Source organism: Prosopis cineraria, unplaced genomic scaffold (assembly GCF_029017545.1).
Source record: "Prosopis cineraria cultivar Desert tree isolate PC_DT_omini unplaced genomic scaffold, ASM2901754v1 PC824, whole genome shotgun sequence".
In the NCBI taxonomy this organism is placed as follows: domain Eukaryota; kingdom Viridiplantae; phylum Streptophyta; class Magnoliopsida; order Fabales; family Fabaceae; genus Prosopis; species Prosopis cineraria.
In genome coordinates this window covers 1-20,970 of record NW_026556149.1, presented here as the reverse complement: position 1 = coordinate 20,970, position 20,970 = coordinate 1, and the positions used below count along the sequence as shown (strand labels likewise).

General features: G+C 30.8%; 2 protein-coding genes across 4 annotated transcripts; one reads left to right on the top strand and one right to left on the bottom strand.

The window, feature by feature from the left end:
- Nucleotides 1-547: 547 nt before the first annotated feature.
- On the top strand, nt 548-3,082 carry LOC129298478 (leucine-rich repeat protein 1-like). The gene is made up of 7 exons (XM_054936899.1): nt 548-709; nt 809-941; nt 1,095-1,166; nt 1,332-1,475; nt 1,589-1,660; nt 1,764-1,835; nt 2,857-3,082. Exons 1-7 carry the CDS (start codon nt 628-630, stop codon nt 2,933-2,935), a joined length of 654 nt encoding a protein of 217 aa, XP_054792874.1. The 5' UTR covers nt 548-627; the 3' UTR covers nt 2,936-3,082.
- Nucleotides 3,083-5,889: 2,807 nt separating this feature from the next.
- LOC129298476 (uncharacterized protein At2g33490-like) lies at nt 5,890-12,905 on the bottom strand. 3 transcript variants are annotated; one of them, XM_054936896.1, is made up of 10 exons: nt 12,603-12,905; nt 12,071-12,143; nt 11,786-11,860; nt 10,518-10,579; nt 10,366-10,434; nt 9,461-9,489; nt 9,177-9,387; nt 8,846-9,088; nt 7,062-8,064; nt 5,890-6,145 (listed from the first exon to the last, which is right to left on the bottom strand). In XM_054936896.1, the coding sequence occupies exons 1-9, from the start codon at nt 12,738-12,740 to the stop codon at nt 7,069-7,071; spliced, it is 1,896 nt and encodes a 631-aa protein (XP_054792871.1). In that variant the 5' UTR covers nt 12,741-12,905; the 3' UTR covers nt 5,890-6,145; nt 7,062-7,068. The 3 variants fall into 3 exon arrangements, with proteins under 3 accessions (XP_054792871.1, XP_054792872.1, XP_054792873.1); XM_054936897.1 differs by having other exon boundaries at nt 5,890-6,128; XM_054936898.1 differs by having other exon boundaries at nt 9,177-9,384.
- Nucleotides 12,906-20,970: the final 8,065 nt, after the last annotated feature.

The window sequence follows — 20,970 nt, the reverse complement described above, 5'->3', positions numbered from 1 at the left end:
GTCCAAAAATATTCTTTATATTTCTAAATAAAAAATAATAGAAGAGAACCGTTAATATTAAATTAAATAATATAATAGGTTCAGTGTAACAAACATGACATATATTATGCTATTATATAACTTAAAAGGAAATCCCAACACCACTGAAGAGATTTTTCTTCAAAATATTTAAATTGACAATTCTTTGTGATAGCAAGCGCAAAGTTGAATAATTTTTTTTTAATGAATTTTGATATAAACATGACACGTTTTAATTAAATATTGCAGTGCTATATATTCCTTAATGTTTTAGCCATATATTCCTTAATTAAAGATTGACGTTCTGCACAATACAAGTGTCAATGAGATAAATATGGATTGAATTTCTTATTTATTTATTTAAAAGTGGAAGTTGAAAGTAATGAATTATCAGGAAGGAGAAGATTAAAATATTTTAGTGGAAATAAAAAAAAATACACCAAAAGGAAGAGGCAAATGACAAGTGCACCCTCTGGCATCCCGCCTGCATTGATGGGCTCTATAAATTTAGCAATAATACAGAATCTTTGAAGGCACGCACACATCTTGTGAGCCAAAAATTCTCAACACAAACTAAACTGTTAAGACACATCTTGAGTTGAATCTCTAATGGAGATTTGGACTCTCCATGTTCTTGTCATTTTCCTCCTCCTCTCCCACCTCTTTGCTCCAACAAATGCAAATATGGAAGGTAAACAATCTGTGTGTGTGTGTGTGTGTTTTTTTTTTTTTCCTTTTTTCTTCCTTGTCTTGTGTTGTTAATGGTGTTATGTTGTTGAAAACGAAACAGGGGATGCTCTGTACGCCTTCAGAAGATCTGTGCACGACCCAAACAACGTGCTTGAGAGTTGGGATCCCACTCTGGTGGATCCGTGTACCTGGTTTCATGTTACTTGTGATGATGACAAACGAGTCACTCGACTGTAAATAAAATCTCTCTCTCTCTCTCTCTCTCTCTCTCTCTCACATACACACGGACAGACTCTTTAATGAAGGGATAAATGGGTGTGTAGATTTTCAAACTGTTGATTTGATTTTTTTTTTTGGGTATTGTGCTCTTTTGTGATATAATGCAGAGACTTGGGGCATGCAAAACTGTCTGGCCACTTGGTTCCAGAGCTGGGAAAGCTAGATCGCCTTCGCTTTCTGTAAGCATTAAGCAGAGTCAAAGGAACTCTGTTTTGGTTTGAGGATGATGATGGTGTGTGTGTGTGTGTGTGTGTGTGTTTTGCAGAGAATTGTAATTAAGCAAAGTCAAAGGAGCTCTGTTTTGGTTTGATGATGATGATGATGTGTGTCTGTGTTTTTTGAAGAGAATTGTACATGAACAACTTGGAGGGTTCTATGCCAAAGGAGCTAGGGGAGCTCACGAGTCTTGTGAGCTTGGATCTTTATCACAATAACCTAACTGGGAAAATCCCACCAACTCTCTCCAAGCTCTCCAATCTCAAATTCCTGTATGCAATATGATGTGGCGTTATTAGAGTACTTAATGATTAATTAATGATGTTTTATTTTGACTAAATCCAACAATTAATTAAAATAAGCTGATAACTTTATTTTGTGTCAGTCGACTCAACAGCAACAAACTGAGTGGAAGGATACCGAGAGAGCTAACCAAGCTCGGAAACCTTAAGATCCTGTACTGAGTTTCTCTTATAATTCAGGTTTTGGTTTTACTGTGATTTCACTTTTCCGATGATTTCTTATTATTGTTATTGTTATTTCTCTTTTGTTCGCTGCAGAGACCTCTCGAACAATAATTTATGTGGAACCTTCCCAACTTCTGGTTCCTTTTCCAAGTTCTCTGAAGAAAGGTGAGTCCTAAACTCAGAATTAATGTTCATAATCATATTAATTTTAATATGTGGAAGAGATTCAAGGCCTCTTAGATAGGGTTTTTAGAAAATATTCTTGGTCTTTTTTATAGTCACCTTATAGTTTATTAGAGCATTAAATATTTTTCCCCATATGTGCCATATTAATAAGAGATGATAAAAATTAATATGATAGGAGGGTTTGGTGTAATGAAGATTGATAATACTGGAAACTAATTTCATCTTATGAGAGCTTCAGTATTTTATTATAGGTGAATTAATTAAAAATGACTTATAATTGGAGAGTACCATCAAAAGTGCTCTTGATCCATGAGATATACTTAATTATAATAAATCATGAGATGTTAACTCATCTAAACTTTTTTTAATAAAAAAGAAATATTACTTGAGTCTTGTAAATAACAGAACAAAAATTAAAAAAAAAATCATGTTGAGAGTTTTTCTATGTCTGGAGTCCAAGATTGCTCAAGTTGATGAGTGGACAGTCTTGAAAATATTGGGCCATGCTGATTTGAAAGATCTGGCTAATTGGATGAGTTAGTATTAATGGGCTTGTTTGATTTGTGTTTTTAAAAATTCTTTTCTGATTTAAAAACAAGAAATGAAAAAATTTGTTTAGGCAAGTATTTTAAATTTGAATGTTTTTGAAATTCTTTTCAATGAAAATAGTTTAAAGTTATTTTCATTTTTCATTTTTGATTTTTAAGATACCCTATATTTAAGTATTCTAAATCACTTTTAATTTTGGTTAACCACTGTCATAAGTCATCACCGTTAATTATTGATGATCGTTATTATCGGCTTTGTCTGACACCAAAATTATTTTTAAATTAACATAATCAAATACATTTTTATTTTATTTTTTGAAAATCCATTTTTTTACAAAGTAATTTTGAAAAACAAAAAGAGAAGAAAATTAAACGAGCCCATGTTTCTTTTGTAGAAATCAGTTTCTTTTCTGCCTATTTCATGGCTGTTAACAAGTTGTGTGACATTGCAGTTTCATGAACAATCCGAGACTGGAAGGGCCAGAATTGATGGGATTCGTGAGATATGATGTTGGAGGAACCTGCAATTAATAGATTAACTGATAACTGATGATAATGACCACACGAGACCCTTCTTGTGTTGTGCTACTAGTAGTGTAAAGGAAATGTCTCATTCCCTCATATCCTTCTTTAATTAATATATTAATATTAATACTATAAGTCGCTTGCTTGGATCAATCTCTATACTAAGAATAGAACGAGTGCCTTCTGCATCTTGACTTTACAAAGACTCCCATCTTAGTGACCGATTGTCCAATCCTCACATTTCTTTTATTCTTTCTTATAATAATAATGCCACTTGAAGTGTAAGTACCACTTAATATGTTCAAAGAAATAACTAATCTAAGCCAGGCTATCGATCTAACATGACTTGAATAAAAGTTAGGATTAAAAGGCAATTTGACGTCTGAATGATATATTCAAAGAGAATTTGAAATTTGAAATTTATTTCTTTTGTTTGATGTTTTTCTTGAACTTTAAAAAAATAATGTAATGTAGTTTATATTATTAATAAAAGTTAATTATAACTGTTAATTGATTAAAGAATAATAGAAAAAAACCAAGAACATTACAAAAAGACCAATAATTACAAATAAGGACCCAGGTAAATATTAAAAAAGATTAAAAAAATTTTCGCAATTTTTTTTTTCATGTTCGAGGTCCTTTTTTATCATTTATAATTAATTAATGATTAAAATTAAATTTTATTAATGATAGGGATAACATCGTTTCATTTTCAAAAGTTTGTTTTCAAAAGTTAAGGAGAAGTATTACATAAAAAAATTGAAGATTTCAAATGCTTCTAGACTTATAATTTAAAAGTTAAATTATTGTTTAATCTTAAAAAATAATGTGATAACTTTTAAAAATTTAAAATATAGGTAGAAGAATATATGTATTTATGTATATATCCAACCAAAACGTATGAAAAACAATCTATATAAAAAAATTTAAGATTTTAACAAACATAAATCAATATACAAAAATATTGAAGTAAATTTAAAATGGGATTTTTGCAGACATAGCTTGTATCATAAAAGCAAGTAAAAAAATAATCTATCCTTGTTTAATTTTTAAAAATGGCCTTTGTAATATTTAGTTTATAATTAGTTTACAAAAATTCCCTTTTAATATTTGCGTAAATGCCAAAAGATCAAAACGCAAGAAATCTCTAAAATCGAACATAATGAATGTGAGATATATAGTCTAAAGTGACTTTTTTTAGAGTTGAATGTGAGAGAGAAGATGGAACTAAACACGAGAGAGACGAACGTGAGACAACAGAACAATGTGAGTGAGTTGTAGTCACGATCATGAGAGACAAACATGAGGTAAGATACATCGATGATACTCAACGGAATAGAGCATATTGGTAGGGAAATGGAGTTACATATTCATGATTTTTTATTTTATTAGTTTAAGTATTTAACTCTTTGTAATAAATTAAGAGTCCAAAAATTTTTTTGTGTTTGATCTATTTTGGACAAATGATTATGTGTTTTTTATATTACTGATTCGCAATACTATATCGTTGATATACTGTTGTATATCACTGATATACTATCGTAGATTAACATAACTAAACAATTATACATAAACTTTTTTATACATATGTATATCAATGATGTAGTATTGTAAATCAGCAACACAAAAAATACATAATCATTTGCCCAAAATAAATCAAACACAGTCCATAAAAAATTTGTTGTTACTGAGAGATGTGAAGATGGTAAAAATCTGATAACAGATAATAAATTTCAGCTTAGTCTTCTACTTCGAGAAATGAAGATTCCTCTTCAATGTCTAATGTCCTCTTCATATGTTCTTGAAAAAAAATAGAGAGGGAGAGAGAAGAAACGCACAACAATGAAGAAAGGCACAAGCAATTTCATATTTAGAGGAAAAAAGGAATGATTCAGTCAGTTAAGGATTGGTTGCAATAGATATGTTGCGTTTTAATAATTAATTTAATCTAAAGATAAAAAAGTAAAATACATCTATTTGATTTTATGAATGGGTCATATTTTAAAATATTCAAAAATCTCATTCATAATTTATAGGAGTTGTATTTTTTGAGGCTATATATCTAATTTCCTTATTTAAAAAACTAAAAGTTTGATTATCCATTTTTTAATAAGTTCTTGATTTGTTTTAGATACTCAATATATCAATAAATTATGAAATTTATAAATAAACCCCTTATTCAAAATTTATAAATAATAGAATTTATTTTTTAAATTCCAAAATACACAAAAACATATAACTTCAGATCCACTTTCTTTTCTTTTTACGCTAAGATGCAAAAATATTAAAAAAAAAATTCTTCAAGGACTTCTAATTTCCTTAATCCAATAATGATACCTATTAACTTTGTAAAAAAAGACTAAGCTTTCCCAATTTGTTAAATATTTTTCCTTAAAAATGAACGGTTAACATTGGGCTTTTTCAACAGATGGTAGAAAGTTGACCTCTTATAAAACTAATAGATATCTATATATTATTGTTGATTTCAAGATACTAGAAATCCTTTGACTTGTTTTTTTTTTTTTGGGGGGGCCAGAAGCTTTGACTTGTTTTTTTAAAAACATTATAAACTATGTCTTGAACAGCAGACTGAAAGGTGACAAGACCCTCATTATATTGGACGACACACCCAATTGGGGCCCAAAAAAAGCCCAACTAGAGATACTGTTGACTTTGTGTTCTCTCTTTCCGTACGTGAAACTGAATGTAGTAAGTTGTACTTCGATTTGGGTAATACCAGTATTTTTTAGGCCCAAAAATTTGTAATTTACCCTCTTTTTCCATCAGAAAATTAGGAAACACAATTTCTCCTTAATCAAGAAAATAACCCTGTTGGGAAGCATGTGAATTGATGCTTTCTAGAATAACCAAGTTAAAAAAAAAAAAAAAAGTACACTGAATGCTACAAGGGAGTACAAAGACAAAGATTAAGATTTCTTGGGTGGGTGACAGAGGAGGCGTAATTAATTTGAATATTGGATAAAGAAAATAATACACAATTCAACAATGCAAGTATGCAACCCACGGGCATTTATTTTCCACCATTGAAAGGGAGCCGAACAAAAATGATGACATGCAGATACAGAGGAATATTTACAGATTCGTAATGGCACAAAACTAATTGTGAAACAAAACTTGACCCTAAGCCTTATTTGCCAGGTCTTCAACAGAGCTATCTTCATGCGTGAGTGGAATTAATCTGCAGAATTTCAGTGCCTGTTTTAATGAATCATGTAAATAATTCAGAACTGAAGAATGAAATCCCAGGAAATAGAAAGCCGAGACAAAATCTATATTCAAACTCCAAAAATTATAGCAACTAGTGAGTAACTATATATACTCAGAACGATCATGAAGCTTATCCTAATGTTGGATAACCATACAATGGTCACATGACAGTTTATAAACAAAAACAAGCACAATTTCATGTCAATTCATGAATTACAAATTCTACATCTGAAAAGACAAATGAGTACTCCAATTAGTGTGTTTTGATTGGAGTCACTTAATTTTCGGATAAACATGAATTGTAATCTTAATTTTTTTTTAATCTTGAAAGTGATTTTCACTATCAATACAGTTCATCCAATGCACGAGCACTTTCTTTTCTTTCCTTTTCATTTTGCCATCAATACAGTTTTTTTTTTCCCGCATCAATAAATGTGGTTTTAAAGGAAAATCCATGCCAAACACACTCTTACCTAAAATGTGAATAATCAAATGAAGTATATAAAATACACATCAACAGTATTACCAGAAATTGCAAACGACGCAGTCATGCCGAGTCCTATTATATTTATAAGTTTTGCTACCACCATATGCACATTCGAGCAACTTGTGTTCAAAGTGATCAACAATTTACCCCACCACTTTTTTTCCCTTTGGCCAAGCCCCCAACCCCATTCAATTAGAGGATTAGGTATTTAATTACTCTTACCTCTGTTTTATTCTACATGAAATAAGGCAACTTTCAAAGGCTATGCCAGTTATATGTTAAATATATATCTATACATACAGACTCCTTCCACATTGTCCAGATTTCTTAATTCATATGTTTAAAATATTCTAATAAAATGAAAAAAGATAGACCCAAGAAAAAGCTGAGGAAACAAAATACAAGGTTAAAAATTACCTCCAATCTAGACAGCCTGAGCAACAGTCTCAGAGCCATCAGAAGACAGTTGACTGCTTGTTAACGCTAATGGCGGGAGAGATGCAAGATCCTCAGACACGGATGATCTATTAGGGGATTCCACTGGCCTTGGATCATGCAATGCTTCAGCTCTTGCACCACTAGAAGGTATGGAAAAGCTACGAGACATGGCCTGAGGAGGTGTTGGCAAAGGAGATGCAGCATTTTTAGTTGACGTAACCAATTTGTTTGCAGCAGAAAGCTTTGGACCTCTGGACACCAGTGGACCTGAATGACCCACCAAACCAACAAGTCTTGAAGAATTGGATGAAAAACCAGCTGGAGGCCTTGGAAGCTCATGAAGCTCACTTATTTTAGGTGAAGATGTAAAAGTAGGAGAAGCACTAGGAGATATTTTTGGGGACGATGATGGAGGCTGTGCTGTTGGAGTCTGCAAAAGAGGTCCAGAAAACAATCGAATGGATTCTACCGAAGCATGTTTGGTAGGCCATGGTTTACCAGTCAATGGACCAGAAAAGGCATGTCTTTTAATCTTCTTAGAGTGAACATGAAAAGCATCATGAGTTGAAGATAAAAGGCCATCAACCAGCGGAAGTGGCAATCTTGTGGAGGCAACATTGCCGTTACTTTCCTTGAGTACAGATTGTGCATTCGTAACAGTAGAACGAGAGAATTCCTCATCTCCAAAATTTTCTCCATATTTCTTTTGTTCCAGCGGGGATGAATGCCACAAATTCTTTGTAGGCTCATTTAAATTTATATGTGTTTTGGAAGTCGCTAGATTACTTGATCCTGAAGAGATAGAACTCTTGGCATTAACAGGTGTAGGCAGCACATATGAACTGAACTTCCTCGATAAAGATGGTTGCATCTGTCTTAGTTTTTCACTAAAGTCAGGTTTATCGATGAAAAGTGGGGCAGATTGGCTTTCTGTCCTAAACCTAAAGGAAATTGAATTCCTGTTAAGCATGTCTAACTTTTCCTGCAAAGGAGTATAATATATATTCAATGTGCGTACTCATAAATAAATAAATATGTACAGACATACATACACATATATATAGATAGAGGAGACTAAATACATCATATTTCCAGAGGCTTTAAAAACCTTTGTCTGAGGACATTTATATAACATCAATTCATGAAATATTTCCAGTCCAGTAATTAACTTTTCTCTTCTCTCTTTTACCTTAAAAGCTTCTACTGTTCTACCTTGAGGAAGAAGTATATGAAGCAATTTGCTAAATGTGATTAAATCACGAAACTTTAACAAATTTATATATTTGAAATTGAGATTGTAAGTACATATAATATATATAAATATATATGGTGAAGTCCAAAATTTTCCTCCCCCAAAAAAAAAAAAAAAAGTTCTTCAATTATAACCACGATAGCATATAAGTGCATCGACCAGAAAATTGAATATTTTACAGTTTTCCTTAGAGGTGCTTTCTTAAACTTTGCATCCAGCATTCCCCCTAACCTATTTACTTATGCACACAATACAATAAGCCAAGTTCAAACAAATATAGGACGTAAAATTCGTGTTCATAAGCCTGCAACTTCTCTGCCCATAGCTTTCATTTTATGTATGTTCTCTTTAGCATATGATAACACCCGAACCCCCAGTGTGTTATAAATCTCCAGCCTAATCATATCAACAAGTTTCTTATTGGGGAAGTCACTGATCTTCATTAGATGTGCTTCTCTCAAAATCTTTGAGGGAGAAGGAAGGGTTAAGAATATTGCAATTTCTTGGTTACCTCCTTTGATTTTTGTGGTGTAGAAACATCTCGGTCTTGTTCATTTTGCCCATAATCCAAGCTCAACTCCCCATCATCATTCTCATCATAACTTTCATCATCATCTTCCCCATCATCACCGTCATCTCCATCATCATCTTCAAGACCACTAAAGGGGTAATCAATGTGTTGCTGTTCAGTTACTGATTTTACATGTGGCTCCACTGTCTCAAGAGACTGAAGTGCTTTCTTAAAGAAATGCAACTGTTATGTGGCATAAAATAGAACATAGAAAATCAATACAACATATACAATTCCCAGCTCAAAAGAAGAAAGTAAGAGAATGTAAAACCTGAGCAGCATGGTGACGTGCTGCCTGTGTGAGTAGACTCCGTGATTGTCCTTGTTTCAAAGATTTCAACCGAAAAACAAATAATGTCGCCTCATCATCATATTCATCATGAGCAGTTTGCAACTGCTGCACAGTAAAACTTTCTGCCTTCGCAGCTCTAGACTTGCCTCTTTCTTTGTATCTTGTAAACATATGCTTATAGACATCTCTGCTGATCATTTACCCGAAATGATTAGACATATATCAGCTTCAGGGACACATAAATTCAATTTATCATTTCATACCTTTTTTCATCACATTGTCGCTTCATCTCCTGCTTCAACATGAAGAGGGGGAAATTTTATTGACTAAATTAAGTCCCATAAATAATTGATAATCAACAGTGCAACACATAGTTAATGCAGACACAATTATCACATCAACAAACTTGGTGAATGAATATTTGAGCATTAACGTAAATATATTCTTTGGTTATAGTAATAACAAAGTTGTGAATTCAAACAGCACTGACACCTTAATACATGAAACTCAAAGGGGCTGGATACCATAGTTTTCAACATGCAACTACAAGATGCTAGAAGCATTTTACTTTTGCAAATTTTCCTGTGGTGCTACAATAATTGTTTTGCAATCCATTAACACCATAGAGAAAACTGGTGAGTAAACTAATATACTAAAGGAAGGAAGAAAGGCCACAATGCAGGATTGCTTTGAACTTGCTCTTTTTTCAGGGAACACCAAACACATTTCCCAGATCTGTAACATCAAGTTTCAGAAGTCCACAGAACACCTTTATCAAATAGACAGATTTTCCTTAGTAGAAGATCAAATATATCTAATAATACCCATTTACCAAAGTGAACTTCGAGTTTCTATATTGATATATTAGAATCTCAAAGATAGTTTCCGGTCTGATTAGGATGTGAAACCCTGTGGTCAAACTTCTAATTGTATGGCAATTAATATATCTTCTACTTACAAGTAAAACTAATAAAAAACATCAACATTAAGTATTACAGTTAACTGAGCCAGAATAATAAAAAGGGTCAAATACAGGGTAAAAGAAAATAATAAGTTAAGAAACAACAGAAACCTGTCAAGGATTGTTAAATATATGCTAACATATTTACCTCTTAAAAGTTTATGCATGCCATTTATAGTAAAGGACAAAAGGTTCATAAGAACAAACCTCAACAATTTGAAGTTCATTCATTAAAGACTCTGATGGAGTTGTGATTGTCTTGATTATATGACCACGCTGAAATAAGCAAAGCAATAATTTCAAAACAGACAAAAAGAAATGCTTTTTTTTTTCATTTTACATATGCAACCAGCACTCACATAGTTATCAACAAGCTTTTGCAGCTTAAACTGCAATTTCCCCAGCATTAGCAAAACCCTACCTGCATAAATGATTTATAGTGCATCATTGGAGAATCCACCACAGAGAATAGTCTGCAACACAACACATAAGTATGTTTTCTACAAGCTTGAAGAATAAAAATCACATTTTATCATATCAATTTTACACTATTGACACAAAATAGAAATATTTAGATAAATATCAGACACCCTAGGAAGCTTAATTTAGTGGCAATATTTTGCTTCTCTTAATTTTTTCATAAGAAAGATATTTATGGATGAAATGAAAACTACAGTCACCCTACGATTGGAATGGGAAGAAAATAGGAAGGAAAGAAAAGTAAAAGAAAAGGACATTCTCCCTCCTAGCACATATTTTTTTTTTTTTCAGTTTTCCCCATCTCTAAGAGGAAATTAGGAGGGGAAAAAAGGTGTAAAATGCCTTTTTTCTTTCATTTTCTCCTATAACTTTCTCTCCTCCCTATTTTCTTCTCATTCCAAACAAAGCCTTCGAGTTAAAACTTATATGATTTGATTCTACACTTTCAAGGATTATGCAAAAAAATCAAAATAATGGACTAGACAGCTTGCTTTTGATATTGGCCATAGCCATGACTGACACATCGGTCAGAAAACAGCATCTGTCTAAATAGCAATTTATTAAACCAAAATCAGATTATAGCCAAAGAACTAACTAAGGAAAAACACAACAAAATAGATGTAGGGCCTGTTTGATTTTTGTTTTCAAAATCTGTTTTGTTTTTAAAAATAAAAAAATTCGTTTGAATTAGTATTCAAGATTTAAATGTTTTCAAAGCTGTTCTCATTTTCTATTTTTTAAAAATAAAAAAATAGAAACATCTTAGAGCTGTTTTCGTTCTTTTTTTTTTTTTTTAAAGCATGCCAAATTTGACTATGTAAATTACCTTCAGCTATAACCAACCACTGTTATAGACCATCATTGTTAACTAATGGTGACCACCACTATCAGCTGTTCTTTTAAATCTAAATTTGTTTTTCAAATTAAAATAATCAAACAGATTTTCATTTTGTTTTGTTTTGAAAAACAATTCTAAAAATTGGTTTATAAGATAGTTTTTAAAAACATAAAATGAGAACAAAACTGAAAAAGCTCTTATTCTCTTTTTTTCACCCTGCAAGACAATACCTATTCACTAAATCACCAAATAGGGGGGGGGGGGTAAAGAAACCATGATGCAATCTTAGACGAGTATCATTGACTGTACCACTTTCTTCATCATCATTCAATGCAGTTTTCTGGAGAAGACAAGAGCCCATTTCCCGCAGGGACTCTGAGAATTCTGCAAAAAGAGGAAATCATGCAAAACTGTTTGAAAAAAAGACAATAATATGCCAAAGATATCATTCACAGGGAATTGAAGCATCGTTTCTGATGTGCATATTTTATCAAAGTGAACCACGAAAACTTTATTCGCCCTGGTATGTTTCTTGAATTAGCAATATACAACTTTAGACCCAGTAATTTATAAAAATGAATATCTTTGAAATACCATAAGCACTGTTGGCTGTAGCTGCCGCCGCAGAAAGCAAGCTATCATAGCAGTCTCTCATGTCCTGCATGTCCTGAAAGAATGAAGAAACAGAGCTACTGTCTTATTTGATCACAAAATAGATAATATTGCCAATCAATAAACTGAAGGGATAACATACAGCATAATTTCAAGCTCAGGTAAAATTTGGTGATGCGTCAGGTTGGTGACTCAATTGCACGATTTCTGAAGTTTTAGTTCCATAACACACAAAATTACAACAATATTACACTGAGTTAATTTATTGGTTTCTACCCTAAAACGGATTTTTCATCATCTCTGAGATGAATTTGAAACAAATTGTCTTGATTTCTTGCGACAACTGAAATATAAAACGAGTCCTAGTGGGAGAGAACATTAATAGTGAGCTGGGGTTAGTGCTGAATTCCAGAGAAGACCATATTATGATGAAACTAGGAATACATGATGAACAAATCGGACAAAACGGAATCATATCAAAAATAGAAAGGGAAAGAAAAGCACGAAAACGAACCTGGGTAGCCTGATCGAGCTCATCCAACTGAGCCAAAGATCGAACGTCCCTACGGCCCTTGGAATCATGATGGAGATGATGATGATGATGATGCTTGTGAAGTCCAAGACCTCGCAATTTTTTCAGAGAGTTCCTCATCGAGACAGTAGGAATCAAAATCCTCAATTTGTGATTGACCTCTCTGATGAAAATTTCGTTACCGAACGCAATGGACCAGGTTGGGAACCTCCGATGCAAACCATTCCTTTCTTCAAAACCGTATTCTCTGGTCTCGGCAACAACGCTGCGATAGACAACAACAGCCCCGCCCCGTTATTATTTATTTATTTGTTTATTTAATAATGAAATGGAATTCAACATAATGAACATATTCTCATTATTGGGTCAAATCAAAGCAATACTGGCCATAATAGAATAGTCAAAGTCAACAACACCTCCTGATCCAAAAAACAAAAAAGAACCTTTTTATTCTTTTCCGCTTAAATTATTAATTTTTGCTGTCTATCTCCGAGGGACATTAATCAAGTCCATGTGCAGACACGGTAATCTAATTTCTGACAACACTGGTATTTATCTCTAAAGGACAATTCAATGATTTTTCCACGAGGAAAGCAGTTGATTTTTAGGAAAAGGACAATTGGAAATTTCATGCCAAAAATATTAATGATAATTATAAATTTTAAATTATTAAAATTTTAATAATAGATCATAATTTTTATTTATAATAAATTATTTTTTATTAATTAATTTGAGATTTAAAATGAACTTTTATAATTTTTTAATTAATATTAAAAAAAATTTTAAATATTTTTTATTAATTTCCTAATCAATAATAAAAAATTACAAGTGATTAGTTTATAATTTACAATTAATCATAAAATCCCACATAATGTTATAAATAATTCTAGGTGTATTATTTTATTTGTAATTTTGTCAAGCGATTTTTGTATACATTGATAGCAAAAAAGTTATAAATAATTAGTTTGTGATTTATAATAGATTCTCATAAATTTTCAACTAATATTATTAACAATTCCAAATATATTTTCTTAATTTTTTAAGAAATTTATCAGTATATTGATAGAAAAAAGTGAGATTTACAACCAAATTTGATAAATTCTTAATTGACATTATAAATAATTCTAAACGTATTTGTTGATTTTCCATCTAACTATTTACATTTTTAATTGCAAGTAAGAACCATTGTTTGTTATTAAAATTTCAAAAATTTAGGATTTATAATTGTTTTGAATGTTCTTATGGAGACCCTAATTGTCATTTTTCCTTCATATTTTTCTTTAAAATTTTGGAAGAATAAATATTTCAAAAAAGGAAAAATGATAAAAAATTCCTTTGAAATATACAAATGACAATGAGATTCTGTGAAATGTAATAATTCTTCTCAAATCTCTTAAGACCTTTCTATCAATAATGTCTTTTATAAAAGGCCTATAATGACCACAATTTAAAATATTAACAACTACTTTGGTTTAAGTAATGACCACTTTTTTTATAATAAATAAAATGGGATAGCAAATGACAATTTTTACTCTTTAAATTTTTTAATCATTAAAATTAAAGTATTGTAAATATATGTTACTACTTTAGATTAAGTAATAACTATTTTTTTCTAAAAATAATTAAAATGAAATAAGTAATTACGACTTCTCCTATGCAAATTTTTAAATCATTAAAGCCCAAGTATTGTAAATATCATTGACTACTTTGATTTAGACAATGACTATTTTTCTTCTGGAAATGACTAAAAGAAACAACAAATGACAAGTTTTGCTCTGTAAATTTTTTAATGATTGATCTATTTCTTTCTTATTTTAAATTGGGCACATTATAGTCATTTCATAAAAGATACTAATGTCAGAGAGGTTCCTAGGAACTTGAGAAGAATTATCATATTTCATAAGATCTCATTGTCATTTGCAAATTTAGGGGGAATTTTTTTTTTGTCATTTTCCCTTCAAAAAATTGAATTAACAATAACTAGGTTACTTATAATTTTTTTAAAGAAAATAAGTTGTAAATATTATTTCATATAGTTATAAATAGAACTATTTTTATAAAAAATAACAAAAATCTTAGTTACAATTTAAAAATTACATTTAAAATTGTATGTGGGGTGTAATGATCTCTATCACTAAACATTCTTAAATCTAAAATAATTAAACTAAACATTAAAAACTAAGCATCAACCTCGACTAAGGTTATTTAGCAATTGACTTTGAAAATGTAAAAAACAATGAGATCCCAAAATTATTTAAAAAAAAATATAAAAGTATGCAGAAACATAGGAAAAGAGTTAGGTTCTAAAAACAAGTTGAAGCAAGGACAAAGCATACATTTTGGTGATTCCATTAGAATCATCACATCCAAATGTACCTTCATCATGCCTTGTGGCATAGATGCCACTCATTGTGACCAACATTGTGACCAACAACATAATTGATTGTGGTGCACACTCACAAACAACACATGTAAATCTAACTTTCAAGCTATCTAATTTTTAGCTCGGACCTTTGATTAATGTGATCCAAACGTCCATACGCATATAATTGAATAAACTAATTAATGGCTCTAATCTTACTCTAATTCAAAATCAACCAAGGATTTTGGATGTAATGTCCTCTTTAACGTTATTAGAACAACACTCTAACACGCTATTATGATAATCAGGACTAATTAAAACCCTTAAGAAAAGTCATCACAACCCAAAGGGTTTGAAAATAAATAGTTTAAAATATTGAGATTCTAATAAAATCCTTTTGAAAAGCTGTTTGAACTCAAACTATATTTTATAATAAAGCATAAGAGAGTGTAAAAGCAAGGAAAACAAATAACATCTCAAAGGCATAACAAGAAGGTAGTATTATTTTTCCCAAAATTGCTCTATCTTCCGCAGCACGTGCATTGTTTGTCTCAGCGGATGGCATAAAAAGCCAGGCTCTCACAAAGCATTAGACTATGGCGTGATTGCCATGTGCTGTGGCGTGCACCTGTTGTCATGATAGCACTCCAGGCCAACTTCTAGAGCTTGTCATTTTGCCATCTGATGCTTGATTTAAGTAGTTCAAGTGTCTACACGTAGCTCTTTGAACCTTCTATCTATTGGCACTAGTCTCACATCCAAATTATCAACCATTAAAAGGTTAGACACTCGAATTCCAAATAGTTTGTTTTTAACCCATAACACACTCAAGGGTGTCCAAATCACATAATCTAGTGCCAATAGCCCTGGAATCACTTGGACCAACTCAAATAAACCACACACAACCTAATAAGCCAATCATATTACATAAATAACCATCAATACACAAAATAATTACCAAACCCCCAATTCACATCAATATTAAAGGGGTGGATAAAATTTCACATAAATGTCATTTTAATCATTTCAACACATAATTCGCACAAACAGATCACTTGCACAAATATCCCGATATTTGACATATCATTTTGATATATAAACATCAGTCTAGGTTGAAATACACACTCATGCATCATGATTTTTTATGCAAGTGAATACAAAATAATGAAATGCTCCTAAGTTGGTATAATGTTCATATCATTCATTATAAAACCAAAATAATAAGGGAAAAGAGCTATACAAATGTAGCCGTCAGTCCTCAGTAGTCCTTCCTTCCTTTTGCCTCTACTGGAGCCCTCACCTATAAAATATAACTACAAGATGAGATAAACATATCAGTAATAGAATAATTTATTACTATTAATTAATATATACGTCTATAAGGGAGTAAAGCTAATATTTATTAAAACATTCATTTCACATGATCAATATAAAATATTCAATAATTATGATTCATTTTCATTCTAGCATGATCATTCTACTATCCAAGCCTTTATATCACTCTGATTGAAACTATAGGCTCTATTGGACTAAGTGTACATTCATAATGACTTGAGCTCACCTTCAATGGTAAGATCACCTAGCTAAAGATGTCTTACCCTACTTCTAGACTATGGTCTCCCCTTGTCACACATAAATCGGAGTATCGTTACTCCAACACCACATCACTGATGCTAAGGAGCGTCAATCTCCAACACCGTATCTCATATGGATACTAAGGAGATAATCTCCAACACCATACTTTATAAGGAATTAAGGAGATACATGTCATATAGACTTCCACTACTTCTTCCTACAGGTGAACTCCCACCCTCTATCATGATTATACTCACATTTTTCATACATATCATATATTTATATCCAAATTACATTTAACTCATATAATAGATTTTCACAAATCTTCATCATTTAAAAATCATTTCAAATACACAAAAACCTTATTTTACAGTATGTAATACTTTCAAAATACATATAAAGAATTTACTTATCTACTCAAAGACAGTTAAACATTTAATTAAATAGTATAAATTATTTCATTATCTCAATCATTTTTTGTCACAAAAAGGGTCACTGTGGTTTAGCATTTGCTCCACATGTTCCACACGCAAGATAACACTTGAGCAATACTTAATCTACACAATTAACTAATATCATTCCAATTAAACCCTAAAATTACTAATGTTCGAGTATCCACTATACCCAAAAATCTCATTCATCAACTTCAACTCTTTCAACACATTTCATTAATCCTATTTAGCATCCAAAAATGCTAATATCATCAATCCTTTACCTACATTATTCCAAAACTCTCAATTTATACCTAAGGTTCATTTAAACCCTAACCAAAAATTTTAAATCATTATAAAACTCATAAACCTAAAGTTAGAAGCTTGATTTAACTCCTTAAAACCTTAACTAAGTTAATATATTAGGTCTAAATCTAAGGGAACCAAAATCACAACCCTTATTGCCTCAAGAAGTCAAGAAATTACACAAAGGGGAAGGATAGGGAATATGAAACTTACTCAATGATGATTAAAGCTCTAGTCGACAAGCCATGCCCTAACATCCACGAGTTCATTCTTCATTGTTGCTCTCGTTTTCTTTCCTTCCTCTTCTCTGAAATCAGACACGTTTTGCATTTAGTTTATTTTTGAAATTGGCCATGCACTGTGGCCCATCATGCGTGCATTGCGGTAAATGGCACAGCAATGCCCCGTGCCTTTTTGGCCACCATCTCGAGTTCAGTTGATCTGCACACCATCTTAACTCATTTTCAAAGTTATTCAAAGGTCAAATAGCTATATTAGTGTCCCAAAAACACCATTAGCTTAAAAAGTCACCTATTTTAACCAAATTACCCTTCTTAAACACTTAAAGTCCTAAGTTGAAAACTTAATATGTTACATTAGACACTTAGGGCTATATGCATCCATATCCATAGATAACTATGCTAAGACTCCACATGCATTAATGATTCAATCATCAACCATAAGCCACATTCTTTCATGATTGGCTCCCATTATAAAATCATAGGAAAATCATATCAAGGATTTCCCAAATCAACATTAGGCTCATACAAATGCAATAGACTTTCTAACAAATACAACCCATAATATTGGTAATAATAAGTATTCAAATACATAAACTAAATAACTAGAAACTTTACTTAAGAAGCTATATGTCTCTAGTCTCTAGTGCTTCCTTCTTAGCCTTATACTTATTGTTTCCTAGAAAAGTATTAACAAATGGGAGTGAAATTATACAATCACAATAACCAAAGCATATAAATCACAATTTAAATTGTGGCATTGACAAATACATAGGGAAAAGATTCACATTTTACATATCAGTACTCAATATGCATCACAAAACTATTAATCAATAACATGGTATATAATTCAATGTATGACAATTGTGCATGATCATACGCAATCCATTCTTATTCCCCTCCTTATATCTTTTGACTGAATTCATGGGCTATCAAATCATATAGAACTAACTTGTGTGACCAGATTAGGTTTATTATTCAATTGTGAGGGATTACCTAACCAAGGCACTCACTCCTCACTCTCAGATCATGAATTCTCCTTTCTCGAATACCAAGGTGTTAAAGTTGCCATAACCTAACCATCTCCTATAGGAAACCAGTGATCCCACAAATTCATGCTCATATATGCTGTCCCGAGGGACAAAAGGGGCATAAATGCATTATAATCAATTATACCAACCACCATATGCATATCTCAATGGAGACTACACCACATGAAATTTTTATATCGCCCTTACTCATTTAAGTAAACTCTCATCCATCCATGATCATGCAATATACTTATATTATTCAATGATGTGTCATAATGCAAAATTGGTCAACTTATCTCATAATTAAGCATATGTCATCAAGTCAAGAATACAAAAATCAATATTTAATCGCATGCCAAAATTTTCTCTTAGATAATACTGAGAGAAATATTCTTTCAAAAAAGTCGAGAGAATTCAAGATAAATGTTTTTCTTAGAATAAGTCAAGAAAAAAATGTTTCTTGAAATACTTAGATTTTTCTTTTAGAACAATCTAATAGAAATTTTAAAAATTTTCTCAGATCTTTCTGAGAGAAACTTTTTCTCAAAATTTACTATGAGAAAATTTCAAATTTCTCATAGATTTTTCCAAGAGAAACTATAAAATACATGCATATATATATATATATATATATTATTACTTGTTCAATACTCATTATGTTATATTATTGAATGATATGGTCCGAAATGTGACAAAAGTGATTGTAAAACAAGAGGGGGTAAATATTAATAGGAGTTAGGTGTAGTGTCATAATGTGACAAACCAAAGTTTAAATCCTTGCTAAAAAAGTTGCTCCAATTTAGTCTTTGACCATGTGTCAAGCAAGATTATCTCCAATAGAAAGACACTTGTCTGCAATTAAAAAAATAAGAAGGAGTAGACATGAGAAGCATAAAATAATGTTAATAAACTAATAATTATTTATATAGAGAGGGGGACCTATGTTAGAGTATTAGATAATATATGATTGTCATGCATTTGTTGGCATCTATAGCATATAAGAAAGTTTGATAGAAAAATTATCTTGCATTATATTTCACTTTTTTAGTTGAGAAAAATTATTTATATAATTGAATATATATATATATATATATTATAACTTATTTAGTTTTAAAATATATAAAATCAAGCGACTCTAAAAAATAACATTAAGTCGTAATCTTATTAATTGCAAGAATAATGTACAAACATATTGCTTTTGTTCACATTTTTTATCGGCTTGCAAGACAATCTTTTTCCTTGTTTATGCAAAACATTTTGGCTACTTATTGAGTACAAAAGTTTTTGTCAAAATTTAACAAAGTTTTTGTCAAAATTTCTCTTTAATGATGATAAATTTGTCAAGCTCCAAATTTAGGCATGACCAACATAGAATATATGCACAAGAGCACATCCTTAATGCCTCAATTAAAGAAGATTCCAAATTAATTCATTAACATACTATTAGCATAATTAAATATATATTTTTAACTTTTCACATAAATCAAAATATTAAACTTTTTGTAGAAATTTCTATAACACCTACCCCATAAATAAGACCTCCTAAAATCTTTACAACAAGAATTTTTATAAAATATCAATTACAATATAAAGCTCTGCTCCTTAATAGCAAACAAATAATATAATAAAAGGTCAGGACCCTAGTTATAGTTAATGTAGAGCACTAAAACATATTCTCAAAATATAGAATAAAAAATACATAATTGCATCAAAAAATAATCAACACAAAATAAGTCTCCTGATCAATATTGCAATAAGCCCCTCAAATATCAATAGGAGGTACAAAGTTAGCTACACTATTTGAGACTAAAATATTTATGATGAATAACATCCTAATAATAAAATTTACAAAATCAAAATGGGTAAACTGCAATAATTATGTATATAAAGAGGAAACATTTTTTTATATAAACAAAATCATTAAACTTGGAATTAAGAGTTCTATATGACTTCAAAATCAACAATTTTTAGATTTATAATGACAAAGAAATTATAATACTTGATCCTGAAAAGTCAAATAAATTAAATAAGTAAATAAATAAAATAGAAATATTTTCTAATTAAAATCAATGAAATATATATTCCACAACTTCATTAAAAGTTAATAATATGAGGATTTTACAAAACAAATAACAAAGATTGACATATAATCCATAAGGGTAACCAAGAGCCACAAACATATGTAAGTATATGATTCACTAATAACAAACATGAGAATAAAGCTTATGAAAATTGAATTAGATAGTTATTAACCGTACCATTATGGGCTAACAAAAATTTTGTTAATAACCAGTGTTTTGTATATAATCCTCTTTTAAAAAAATCAACTTTCAAACATGTAAGGAAATTTTTCATACATTTTATGATTTCATTAACAAATTTCATTCATGACTTTATCAAATAAAA

Excerpts from the sequence above, each read along its gene's own strand:
- LOC129298476 (XM_054936896.1), bottom strand. The coding sequence starts at position 12,740 with ATGAGGAACTCTCTGAAAAAATTGCGAGGTCTTGGACTTCACAAGCAT. Across the intron at positions 9,490-10,365 it reads ATGAACTTCAAATTGTTGAG|GAGATGAAGCGACAATGTGA; the intron begins GTTTGTTCTTAT and ends ATGTTGAAGCAG. Across the intron at positions 8,065-8,845 it reads CACCACAAAAATCAAAGGAG|GAAAAGTTAGACATGCTTAA; the intron begins GTAACCAAGAAA and ends ACTCCTTTGCAG.
- LOC129298478 (XM_054936899.1), top strand. The coding sequence starts at position 628 with ATGGAGATTTGGACTCTCCATGTTCTTGTCATTTTCCTCCTCCTCTCC. Across the intron at positions 710-808 it reads AACAAATGCAAATATGGAAG|GGGATGCTCTGTACGCCTTC; the intron begins GTAAACAATCTG and ends AAAACGAAACAG. Across the intron at positions 1,476-1,588 it reads CTCTCCAATCTCAAATTCCT|TCGACTCAACAGCAACAAAC; the intron begins GTATGCAATATG and ends ATTTTGTGTCAG.